Here is a 13572-nt window from a genome sequence, read left to right on the forward strand (position 1 = left end):
GTGAAGGAGATGTGTTGGGCTGCACGAGGCAAATGGTGGTCACACCAGATACTGACTGGTTTTCTGATCCACGCCCCTATTTTTTTTTTAAAGGTATCTGTGACCAACAGATGAATATCTGTATTCCCAGTCATGTGAAATCCATAGATCAGGGACTAATCTTGATATTGCTGCATGTTGCATTTGTCTCTCCCTGACTGGAGAATGACGGTCGCCTCGCTTCGCGTTCTTAGGAAACTATGGAGTATTTTGTTTTTTAATGTATTATTTCTTACATTGTTACCCCAGGAAATTCTAATTACATACAGCTGGGAAGAACTATTGGATATAAGAGCAACGTAAATTTCCCAACATTACGACCAGGAATGCGACTTTCCCGATGCGGATCCACTGTTTGGACCACCACTCAGGACAATGGATCGGACCCAAAACAACAACGGCGCCGCAGAAGGGGTAGACGAAGCGGTCTTCTGGTCAGGCTCCGTAGACCTGCACATCGTGCACCGCTCCCGAGTATACTACTAGCCAATGTCCAGTCTTTTGACAACAAGGTAGACGAAATTCGAGCAAGGGTTGCCTTCCAGAGAGACATCAGAGATTGTAACGTTCTTTGTTTCACGGAAACATGGCTCACTCGGGATACGTTATCAGAGTCGGTACAGCCACCTGGTTTCTTCACACATCACGCCGACAGAAACAAACATCTCCCTGGTAAGAAGAAGGGTGTATGCCTTATGATTAAGTCCTTTTGTTCACCTGACCTAGAATTCCTTACAATCAAATGCCGACCACATTATCTTCACCGCAGCCAACAGGAGTAAAACAGTTAAACGTGTTAACCCTCGCAAGGCTGCCGGCCCAGACGGCATCCCTAGCCGCGTCCTCAGAGCACGTGCAGACCAGCTGGCCGGTGTGTTTACGGACATATTCAATCAATCCCTATCCCAGTCTGCTGTCCCCACATGCTTCAAGAGGGCCACCATTGTTCCTGTTCCCAAGAAAGCTAAGGTAACTGAGCTAAATGACTATCACACTGTAGCAGTCACTTCCATCATCATGAAGTGCTATGAGAGACTTGTCAAGGATCATATCACCTCCATCCTACCTGACAACCTAGACCCACTCCAATATGCTTACCGCCCCAATAGGTCCACAGAAGATGCCATCGCAACCACACTGCACACTGCCCTATCCCATCTGGACAAGAGGAATTCCTATGTAAGAATGCTGTTCATCGACTACAGCTCAGCATTTAACAACATAGTACCCTCCAAACTCGTCATCGAGCTCAAGACCCTGGGTCTCGACCCCGCCCTGTGCAACTGGGTCCTGGACTTTGACGGGCCGCCCCCAGGTGGTGAGGGTAGGAAACAACATCTCCACCCTGCTGATCCTCAATACTGGGGCACCGCAAGATTGCGTTCTCAGCCCTCGCCCTCACCCATGACTGTGTGGCCATGCACGCCTCCAACTCAATCATCACGTTTGCAGACGACACTACAGTGGTAGGCTTGATTACCAACAATGACGAGACGGTCTACAGGGAGGAGGTGAGGGCCCTCGAAGTGTGGTGTCAGGAAAATAACCTCACACTCAACGTCAACAAAACAAAGGAGATGATCGTGGACTTCAGGAAACAGCAGAGGGTGCACTCCCCTATCCACATCGACGGGACAGTACTGGAGAAGGTGGAAGTTTTAAGTTCCTTGGCGTACACATCACGGACAAACTGAAATGGTCCACCCACACACACAGCGTGTTGAAGAAAGCGTAACAGAGGCCAAAAAGATCATCAAGGACAACAACCACCTGAGCCACTGCCTGTTCACCCCTCTATCATCCAGAAGGCGAGGTCAGTACAGGTGACATCACTAACATTGACATCACTAACATTGAGTGGCTGCTGCCAACAGACTGACTCAATCTCAAGCCACTTTAATAATAAAAAATTTGATGTAATAAATGTATCACTAGTCACTTTAAGCAATGCCACTTAATATAATGTTTACATACCCATCTCATATGTACATACTGTACTCTATACTATCTACTGCATCTTGCCTATGCCGTTCGGCCATCGCTCATCCATATACACTGCTCAAAAAAATAAAGGGAACACTTAAACAACACAATGTAACTCCAAGTCAATCACACTTCTGTGAAATCAAACTGTCCACTTAGGAAGCAACACTGACAAATTTCACATGCTGTTGTGCAAATGGAATAGACAACAGGTGGAAACTATAGGCAATTTGCAAGACTCCCCCAATAAAGGAGTGGTTCTGCAGGTGGTGACCACAGACCACTTCTCAGTTCCTATGCTTCCTGGCTGATGTTTTGGTCACTTTTGAATGCTGGCGGTGCTTTCACTCTAGTGGTAGCATGAGACGGAGTCTACAACCCACACAAGTGGCTCAGGTAGTGCAGCTCATCCAGGATGGAACATCAATGCGAGCTGTGGCAAGAAGGTTTGCTGTGTCTGTCAGCGTAGTGTCCAGAGCATGGAGGCGCTACCAGGAGACAGGCCAGTACATCAGGAGACGTGGAGGAGGCCGTAGGAGGGCAACAACCCAGCAGCAGGAGCACTGCCAGAGCCCTGCAAAATGACCTCCAGCAGGCCACAAATGTGCATGTGCCTGCTCAAACGGTCAGAAACAGATTCCATGAGGGTGGTATGAGGGCCCGACGTCCACAGGTGGGGGTTGTGCTTACAGCCCAACACCGTGCAGGATGTTTGGCATTTGCCAGAGAACACCAAGATTGGCAAATTCGCCACTGGCGCACTGTGCTCTTCACAGATGAAAGCAGGTTCACACTGAGCACATGTGACAGACGTGACAGTCTGGAGACACCGTGGAGAACGTTCTGCTGCCTGCAACATCCTCCAGCATGACCGGTTTGGCGGTGGGTCAGTCATGGTGTGGGGTGGCATTTCTTTGGGGGCATTCCTCCATGTGCTCGCCAGAGGTAGCCTGACTGCCATTAGGTACCGAGATGAGGTCCTCAGACCCCTTGTGAGACCATATGCTGGTGTGGTTGGCCCTGGGTTCCTCCTAATGCAAGACAATGCTAGACCTCATGTGGCTGGAGTGTGTCAGCAGTTCCTGCAAGAGGAAGGCATTGATGCTACAGACTGTCCAGGAGTTGGTGGATGCTTTAGTCCAGGTCTGGGAGGAGATCCCGTAGGAGACCATCCGCCACCTCATCAGGAGCATGCCCAGGCGTTGTAGGGAGGTCATACAGGCACACACTACTGAGCCTCATTTTGACTTGTTTTAAGGACATTACATCAAAGTTGGATCAGCCTGTAGTGTGGTTTTCCACTTTAATTTTGAGTGTGACTCCAAATCCAGACCTCCATGGGTTGATAAATTTGATTTCCATTGATCATTTTTGTGTGATTTTGCTGTCAGCACATTCAACTATGTAAAGAAAAAAGTATTTAATAAGAATATTTCATTCATTCAGATCTAGGATGTGTTATTTTAGTGTTCCCTTTATTTTTTGGAGCAGTGTATTTATATGTACATATTCTTATTCTTTCCTTTACACTTGTGTGTATAAGGTAGTTGTGAAATTGTTAGATTACTTGTTAGATATTACTGCACAGTCGGAACTAGAAGCACAAGTATTTCGCTACACTCGCATTAATATCTGCTAACCATGTGTATGTGGCCAATAAGATTAGATTTGATTATATTTTTGTTCAGTGTCGTTAACCACACCTGACACCAGAAATGCAAATCAGTTGTCAAATCAGTTTAGAGAAATTATATAGATAAATATGTGTGTCTAACAGATCCATAAGTGTTCTCCAAAATGTCCCAGAAATATTAATATACTATTAATCAACAGTGACAGATACACCAGTGCAGCAAGTTAAAAAGATCTGGCATCGACCCTCAGATCCTCAAAAAGTTCTACAGCTGCACCATTGAGAGCATCTTGACTGGCTGCATCACCGCTTGGTATGGCAACTGCTTGGCATCAGACCGCAAGGCACTACAGAGGGTAGTGCGTACGGCCCAGTACCTCACTGGGGCCGACAACCTGCCGTCCAGGACATAGTTTTGCATCTAATCCGGTTTCGGCATAAAAAATGACTGAAGTCCCAAATTCATTAAAAATATGGTCACGGATTGGGATCCACTCCCTTGCAAAAATGTGTGTGTGTGTGTGTGTGTGTGTGTGTGTGTGTGTGTTTACCAGGTCGTTTGGGCCCTGGCGAGGTGTGTGAGCCCATGCCATGATGCCCAGGCTGCAGAGTGGCAGAGGAGCCTGGCATGATGGAGTCATTACTACAGACTGATAGAGTGTCTGGAGGGAGAGAGAGGGAGGAGGAGGGAGAGAGAGGGAGGGAGGAGGGGGAGAGAGAGGAAGGAGGAGGGAGGAGGAGGGAGGAGAAGGGAGAGAGGGAGGAGGGAGAGAGAGGGAGGAGGAGGGAGAGAGGGAGGAGGAGGGAGAGAGGGAGGATGAGGGTGAGAGGGAGGAGGGTGAGAGGGAGGAGGGAGAGGGAGGGAGAGAGGGAGGAGGGGGGAGCGAGAGGGAGGAGGGGGGAGAGAGAGGGAGGAGGGTGAGTGAGAAAGAGGTTATCAAAGACAGAAGAGGATTCTGAACACACATTTCACCCACTACTCATAATACATAGAATAATCCACAGTATAGAGGTTTTCTAAAACTCAATGACACTTCCTCCTACCGACACCTCCTCACCCACCTTTATGGTTGAATATCCCCTCCATCTCCATGGAGGAGCGTGAGTGGGCGATGCAGAGCATGGCGCAGGGTACCAGTCCCTCGTGGGCAGGGGAGCGGTCCGTGGTCCTCACCAGACACCAGTCAGGCTTGTCATGGCACCTCTCCAGGACCTCCACAGTCTGGCCCCTCCGGACGGTCAGCTCGTTGCTGTTACCAGCCATGAAGTCATGGATCACCACGGTCAGCTCACAGCCACCAGACAGCTGGAGGAGAGGAGAGAGAGATGGTCAGGAGGAATGTAGAATCATACGAGGAGGTGGATCATTATTACATCATTTCCCTGAGAGGCTAAAGCATCAACGTCCTCAGGTCCTTTTCAACTGAAGCCTTTTCTTCATGATCACAAATACTGTCTGGGGTATATGATATTGGTATGGCCAGAGAGATGACCAGTGTGTGTGTGTGTGTGTGCTCACCTGTCTGGGGTATATGATATTGGTATGGCCAGAGAGATGACCAGTGTGTGTGTGTGTGCTCACCTGTCTGGGGTATATGATATTGGTATGGCCAGAGAGCTGACCAGTGTGTGTGTGCTCACCTTGTCGCTGTCCAGTGTGTTCTGTGAAGTGCGTGAAGCGATAGAGATGGTGTCTGGTTGGCTGCTGCCATCACCCTGGCTGTCCAAGTCCTCTCCATCCCTGACAAATACACAGGCAGAGGTGAGTGTGGAAGTGTATGTTTGGGGAGGTGGTTATGTGTGTGTCTACATGCATATGAGTGTACACAGATTACAAAACATTAAGAACACCTCCCTAATATTGAGTTGCACCCCCCTCCTGCCCTCAGAACAGCCTCAATTCATAGGGGCATGGACTCAACAAGGCATGGACTCCACAAGGCAATGGACTCCACAAGGCATGGACTCTACAAGGCATGAACTCCACAAGGCATGGACTCCACAAGGGCATGGACTCCACAAGGGCATGTACTCCACAAGGCAATGGACTCCACAAGGCAATGGACTCCACAAGGCAATGGACTCCACAAGGCAATGCACTCCACAAGGCAATGGACTCCACAAGGCAATGGACTCCACAAGGCAATGGACTCCACAAGGCAATGGACTCCACAAGGCAATGGACTCCACAAGGCAATGGACTCCACAAGGCATGGACTCCACAAGGCAATGGACTCCACAAGGCAATGGACTCCACAAGGCAATGGACTCCACAAGGCAATGGACTCCACAAGGCAATGGACTACAAGGTGTCGAACGCATTCCACAGGGATGCTGGTCCATGTTCACTCCAAAGCTTCCCACAGTTGTGTCAAGTTGGCTGAATGTCCTTTGGGTGGTTGGCCATTCTTGATACACATGGGAAACTGTTGAGTGTGAAAAATCCAGCAGCGTTGCAGTTCTTGACACACTCAGCCTGGCACCTACCACCACACCCCATTTAAAGGCACTCAAATATTTTGTCTTGACAATTCAGTCTCCATGTGTCAATTGTCTCAAGGGTTAAAAATCCTTCTTTAACATGTCTCCTCCCCTTCATCTACACTGATTGAAGTGGAATTAACAGGTGACATCAATAACGGATCATAGCTTTCACCAGGTAAGTCTATGTCATGGAGAGAGCAGGTGTTCATAATGTTTTGTACACTCAGTGTATGTGTATCTCTGTGTGTGTAGGTGTGTATAGTATACTCATGCATTTGTGTACCTGTACCTGCGGTGTCCCTTGTGGTGCTTGGCGGTGGCAGACTTAGGGATGTGTATGGGTTCCTTCAGAGCTCCTCTCAGGTGGATGGTTCGCTCCTGGATCACCTCCCTGACGTGTTTGATCCAATCCTGCTTGTTCTCAATGCTCGACGCCTGCCATTGGCCCAGGGAAGGGGTCAAAGGTCGTAAATTAATTCACCCAATCACCTCGCTCTCAGAACTCACATTTTAGTCTAAACAGTTTCATAGACCCAAACGGTTATATTCCAATACCCACACGACTTCATTCTAAGTAGTAAGCTAGTGTGGACATTGAAACAGAGAATAAGGAGAGTAGGAGAGGAAAGGAGACAAAGAGAGGAGGCCACAGTAGAGTATTGAGATGCAGCCAAGGGCTATATTATGTGTTAGGCTAGTTAGTACAGTTTTACTCACCATTGATCCATGTTTGCATCCCTGACTTGGCTTTGGTTCAAATATAGAATAGAGCATTTCACTGGTTTGTGTTTAGTTCATTTATATTACATTTTCAATGATGACAGAATGACTCGAGATGACTGACGGACCACAGTTAGAGCACTTTAGTGGTGGCTAGTTAGTTAATTAGGTGGTTAACAGTTATATTGATGGACAGAATAGGAACAGAGTCATTATATTATGTCAGAGACAACTGGTTAGGAGTAGGGCAACATGATTTTCCAACCACTGACACAAACAAGAGGCGTCAGTACTAAAACTAGCTTTGGAGGTGGGCATTAAAAACATATAAGATGTTCAATTCGGTAAGGAGAGAGAGACAGAGAGAGAGACGGAAGATAAAGCCCCTTGAATTGAATTGATATAGGGTCAACACGTGAGGTGTCAAATCCTAAAACAAGAAGAGATCCATTTTTCTAGAAGAGAAAACTGTACATGCCTCTCATCCATACAGAGGATGTAAAAAGTAGCTAGAGGGTGTGGGAGTTGGAGGAATTGTGGGAGTTTAGGGGTTAAAGTTCATGTCAGTGGTGTTGGCGTAAGCATGTTAGCCCACGGTTGGTTGGCAAACAAACATTGAATATTCAGAGATACAAACATAAACAAAACAGCCCCATCCACAGATGTACGGTACTAGACTGTGTGATAGAACAGTCAGAGAGATAAAGACAGCAAGGTAACAGATGTACGGTACTAGACTGTATGATAGAACAGTCATCAGAGACAACACAGAGAGATAAAGAGACCAAGGTAACAGATGTACGGTACTAGACTGTATGATAGAACAGTCATCAGAGACAACACAGAGAGATAAAGACAGCAAGGTAACAGATGTACTGTACTAGACTGTATGATAGAACAGTCATCAGAAACAACACAGAGAGATAAAGACAGCAAGGTAACAGATGTACGGTACTAGACTGTATGATAGAACAGTCATCAGAAACAACACAGAGAGATAAAGACAGCAAGGTAACAGATGTACGGTACTAGACTGTGTGATAGAACAGTCAGAGAGATAAAGACAGCAAGGTAACAGATGTACGGTACTAGACTAGACTATGATAGAACAGTCATTAGAGACAACACAGAGAGATAAAGACAGCAAGGTAACAGATGTACTGTACTAGACTGTATGATAGAACAGTCATCAGAAACAACACAGAGAGATAAAGAGACCAAGGTAATAGATGTACTGTACTAGACTGTATGATAGAACAGTCGTTAGAGACAACACAGAGAGATAAAGAGACCAAAGTAACAGATGTACTGTACTAGACTGTATGATAGAACAGTCATCAAAAACAACACAGAGAGATAAAGACAGCAAGGTAACAGATGTACGGTACTAGACTAGACTATGATAGAACAGTCATCAGAGACAACACAGAGAGATAAAGACAGCAAGGTAACAGATGTACTGTACTAGACTAGACTATGATAGAACAGTCATTAGAGACAACACAGAGAGATAAAGACAGCAAGGTAACAGATGTACTGTACTAGACTAGACTATGATAGAACAGTCATTAGAGACAACACAGAGAGATAAAGACAGCAAGGTAACAGATGTACTGTACTAGACTGTATGATAGAACAGTCATCAGAGACAACACAGAGAGATAAAGACAGCAAGGTAACAGATGTACTGTACTAGACTGTATGATAGAACAGTCATCAGAGACAACACAGAGAGATAAAGAGACCAAGGTAACAGATGTACGGTACTAGACTGTATGATAGAACAGTCATCAGAGACAACACAGAGAGATAAAGACAGCAAGGTAACAGATGTACTGTACTAGACTATGATAGAACAGTCATCAGAGACAACACAGAGAGATAAAGAGACCAAGGTAACAGATGTACTAGACTAGACTGTAGGATAGAACAGTCATCAGAGACAACACAGAGAGATAAAGACAGCAAGGTAACAGATGTACTGTACTAGACTATGATAGAACAGTCATCAGAGACAACACAGAGAGATAAAGACAGCAAGGTAACAGATGTACTGTACTAGACTATGATAGAACAGTCATCAGAGACAACACAGAGAGATAAAGAGACCAAGGTAACAGATGTACTAGACTAGACTGTAGGATAGAACAGTCATCAGAGACAACACAGAGAGATAAAGAGACCAAGGTAACAGATGTACTGTACTAGACTATGATAGAACAGTCATCAGAGACAACACAGAGAGATAAAGACAGCAAGGTAACAGATGTACTGTACTAGACTGTATGATAGAACAGTCATCAGAGACAACACAGAGAGATAAAGACAGCAAGGTAACAGATGTACTGTACTAGACTGTATGATAGAACAGTCGTTAGAGACAACACAGAGAGATAAAGACAGCAAGGTAACAGATGTATAAAGAGGGAGAGAGAGAAGTACAGAAAGGAACAAGAAACAGAGAAGCTCATACGAAGGCTTCATATCCATCAGGCAGTACCATAGTCATGCAATCAAACAGAGGAGAGGAGAGGAGAGGAGAGGAGAGGAGAGGAGAGGAGAGGAGAGGAATAGAAGAAAGGAGAAGAGGGGGCAAGTGTAATGAGGCAGAGAGGAGATAAAGGAGAATAGATAAAGGAGAGAGGGATAGATAGATAGATAGATAGATAGATAGATGGGGAAATGGATAATGGGGGAGGAGAGATAAAGGAGAGGAGAGAGGGATAGATGGATGGGAGAGAGGGATAGATGGATGGGGAGAGAGGGATAGATGGATGGGGAGAGAGGGATAGATGGATAGGGAGAGAGGGATAGATAGATGGGGAGAGAAAGATGAGAGGAGAGAGGGATAGATGGATGGGGAGAGAAAGATGAGAGGAGAGAGGGATAGATAGATGAGGAGAGAGGGATAGATAGATGGGGAGAGAAAGATGAGAGGAGAGAGGGATAGATAGATGGGGAGAGAAAGATGAGAGGAGAGAGGGATAGATGGATGGGGAGAGAGGGATAGATGGATGGGGAGAGATGGATAGATGGATGGGGAGAGAGGGATAGATAGATGGTGAGAGAAAGATGAGAGGAGAGAGGGATAGATAGATGGGGAGAGAGGGATGAGAGGAGAGAGGGATAGATAGATGGGGAGAGAAAGATGAGAGGAGAGAGGGATAGATAGATGGGGAGAGAAAGATGAGAGGAGAGAGGGATAGATAGATGGGGAGAGAAAGATGAGAGGAGAGAGGGATAGATAGATGGGGAGAGAAAGATGAGAGGAGAGAGGGATAGATAGATGGGGAGAGAAAGATTAGAGGAGAGAGGGATAGATAGATGGGGAGAGAAAGATGAGAGGAGAGAGGGATAGATAGATGGGGAGAGAAAGATGAGAGGAGAGAGGGATAGATAGATGGGGAGAGAAAGATGAGAGGGATAGATAGATGGGGAGAGAAAGATGAGAGGAGAGAGGGATAGATAGATGGGGAGAGAGGGATGAGAGGAGAGAGGGATAGATAGATTGGGAGAGAGGGATGAGAGGAGAGAGGGATAGATAGATGGGGAGAGAAAGATGAGAGGAGAGAGGGATGTAAGGTATTCTCCTCTGTCTTTACCTTGAGTACAATCTTGTTGTCGGAGGTTGGGGTGCGTCCCACCCACAGAGCAAACTTACAGGGGTCTCCCTCAACGTGCTCTGTTACCCCCAACTCTGACGTCTGGAGAGAGGGAGAGAAATCACTCACTCACATTTTATAGGAATTCCTTTGGCAATATGTAAATGTGTATTTAACAATAACACACCATAAACACAGGGAGATACAGACAAATAACGATGGAGACAAAGAGAGAGAGAGAGTTTTACTCACGTAGAGTTTGCTCTTGTACATGTACTTGCTCCGTCCATTGGAGTCCTTGACCTCCTTGCTGAAGACGAGGGACATCTCGAAGAGGAAGAGGTGCCGCTCGCGACCCTTACGGATCAGAGTCTTAGGATCCCATACCTGGCATGACTCCTGCAGGATCAGCTCTCCCTGAGATTCAATGTTCTCATCGAAACCTACAGGGGAGGCAACAAGAGAGAGTTACTTCACCGTACATATGGGCATGAGCATCGCTGGCTAGATGTGTGTGTCCTACCCTCCAGCATTGAGAGGTGAATGAGCATCGCTGGCTAGATGTGTGTGTCCTACCCTCCAGCATTGAGAGGTGAATGAGCATCGCTGGCTAGATGTGTGTGTCCTACCCTCCAGCATTGAGAGGTGAATGAGCATCGCTGGCTAGATGTGTGTCTCCTACCCTCCAGCATTGAGAGGTGAATGAGCATCGCTGGTTAGATGTGTGTGTCCTACCCTCCAGCATTGAGAGGTGAATGAGCATCGCTGGCTAGATGTGTGTGTCCTACCCTCCAGCATTGAGAGGTGAATGAGCATCGCTGGCTAGATGTGTGTGTCCTACCCTCCAGCATTGAGAGGTGAATGAGCATCGCTGGCTAGATGTGTGTGTCCTACCCTCCAGCATTGAGAGGTGAATGAGCATCGCTGGCTAGATGTGTGTGTCCTACCCTCCAGCATTGAGAGGTGAATGAGCATCGCTGGCTAGATGTGTGTCTCCTACCCTCCAGCATTGAGAGGTGAATGAGCATCGCTGGCTAGATGTGTGTGTCCTACCCTCCAGCATTGAGAGGTGAATGAGCATCGCTGGCTAGATGTGTGTGTCCTACCCTCCAGCATTGAGAGGTGAATGAGCATCGCTGGCTAGATGTGTGTCTCCTACCCTCCAGCATTGAGAGGTGAATGAGCATCGCTGGCTAGATGTGTGTCTCCTACCCTCCAGCATTGAGAGGTGAATGAGCATCGCTGGCTAGATGTGTGTCTCCTACCCTCCAGCATTGAGAGGTGAATGAGCATCGCTGGCTAGATGTGTGTGTCCTACCCTCCAGCATTGAGAGGTGAATGAGCATCGTTGGCTAGATGTGTGTGTCCTACCCTCCAGCATTGAGAGGTGAATGAGCATCGCTGGCTAGATGTGTGTGTCCTACCCTCCAGCATTGAGAGGTGAATGAGCATCGCTGGCTAGATGTGTGTGTCCTACCCTCCAGCATTGAGAGGTGAATGAGCATCGCTGGCTAGATGTGTGTGTCCTACCCTCCAGCATTGAGAGGTGAATGAGCATCGCTGGCTAGATGTGTGTGTCCTACCCTCCAGCATTGAGAGGTGAATGAGCATCGCTGGCTAGATGTGTGTGTCCTACCCTCCAGCATTGAGAGGTGAATGAGCATCGCTGGCTAGATGTGTGTGTCCTACCCTCCAGCATTGAGAGGTGAATGAGCATCGCTGGCTAGATGTGTGTCTCCTACCCTCCAGCATTGAGAGGTGAATGAGCATCGCTGGCTAGATGTGTGTGTCCTACCCTCCAGCATTGAGAGGTGAATGAGCATCGCTGGCTAGATGTGTGTGTCCTACCCTCCAGCATTGAGAGGTGAATGAGCATCGTTGGCTAGATGTGTGTGTCCTACCCTCCAGCATTGAGAGGTGAATGAGCATCGCTGGCTAGATGTGTGTGTCCTACCCTCCAGCATTGAGAGGTGAATGAGCATCGCTGGCTAGATGTGTGTGTCCTACCCTCCAGCATTGAGAGGTGAATGAGCATCGCTGGCTAGATGTGTGTGTCCTACCCTCCAGCATTGAGAGGTGAATGAGCATCGCTGGCTAGATGTGTGTGTCCTACCCTCCAGCATTGAGAGGTGCATGGCGTCGTTGGCTAGATGTGTGTGTGTGTCCTACCCTCCAGCATTGAGAGGTGCATGGCGTCGTTGGCTAGATGTGTGTGTGTGTCCTACCCTCCAGCATTGAGAGGTGCATGGCGTCGTTGGCTCTCTTGGGGACACTGAGCATGACCTCCAGTCCATCCTTAATCTCTCCTTTCCCCTCCTCACAGCACGTCAGCAGCTCCTACACATCAGAGAGGCACCCTCAACAAATACCCTTTGAAAGCAAATCCGCCATTTTATTGTGAATGACACTCAGCCAATTAGGGGGTGCCTCAATTACCCATAACCTAGGATGTAGAGGAGAAACAAAAACTATGGTCTGAACGCAGGACCAGATTATGGACATCAAGTAACATACTCACTAATGATAACTAGTGTGATGGGTGCATAAAATCTACTCAACAAATAAAAAGCATGTCCCTACATTCCTGCTCATCACAATGTAAACATCAGGGTACAAACATTTGTTGTGGTTGTGTATGTGGCTTATAGCAGAGGGTTGCTATGGTTACCTTGAGCAGGAGCTGGTACTTGGTGATTCGCTGAACAGGCTTGATCAGGTAGGAGGAGATGGAGTTTGCTAATCGGTGCCGCTGCTGGATCTCCTGTACACGACCACACAGAGAAACACAGTGATGTGATTGGATGCAAAGAGCTGTCCGTCACAGTGTGGGCCAATGGAAGAGCAGGGTACTCACGTCAAAGTAGGGACCGGCGTGCTCTAGGATGAGCTGGGTGGAGTCTGGTTTGTTCTTACAGTAGTTCACATACATCTGGAACTTATCAGCCTGGACACACAGAAATACAACTAAATACAACTAAGAGTTTAAACAAATTTACTCCAAAGCCAAACATTTCCTTGTTGACTCATCACAATTTAGAAATAGAGATATTAAAGTATTTGAATTATTCTTTAGAGTGTATCCTCTCTCTATTTCATAAAAACCTACACACA

At 47.0% G+C, this 13572-nt stretch overlaps 1 protein-coding gene across 1 annotated transcript in view; it reads right to left on the reverse strand.

The window, feature by feature from the left end:
* The window catches only part of LOC139391619 (triple functional domain protein-like), a 127117-nt gene that overhangs the window by 22835 nt on the left and 90710 nt on the right, over positions 1 to 13572 (reverse strand). The window contains exons 30-38 of the mRNA XM_071138992.1: positions 13316 to 13405; positions 13130 to 13222; positions 12687 to 12798; positions 10714 to 10904; positions 10462 to 10563; positions 6423 to 6574; positions 5297 to 5396; positions 4718 to 4961; positions 4207 to 4317 (exon numbers count right to left, since the gene is read on the reverse strand). Coding sequence (XP_070995093.1) covers positions 4207 to 4317; positions 4718 to 4961; positions 5297 to 5396; positions 6423 to 6574; positions 10462 to 10563; positions 10714 to 10904; positions 12687 to 12798; positions 13130 to 13222; positions 13316 to 13405 — 1195 coding nt within the window. The remainder of the gene's footprint in view (positions 1 to 4206; positions 4318 to 4717; positions 4962 to 5296; positions 5397 to 6422; positions 6575 to 10461; positions 10564 to 10713; positions 10905 to 12686; positions 12799 to 13129; positions 13223 to 13315; positions 13406 to 13572) is intronic.

The sequence above is a fragment of the Oncorhynchus clarkii genome, chromosome 32 (assembly GCF_045791955.1).
Source record: "Oncorhynchus clarkii lewisi isolate Uvic-CL-2024 chromosome 32, UVic_Ocla_1.0, whole genome shotgun sequence".
In the NCBI taxonomy this organism is placed as follows: domain Eukaryota; kingdom Metazoa; phylum Chordata; class Actinopteri; order Salmoniformes; family Salmonidae; genus Oncorhynchus; species Oncorhynchus clarkii.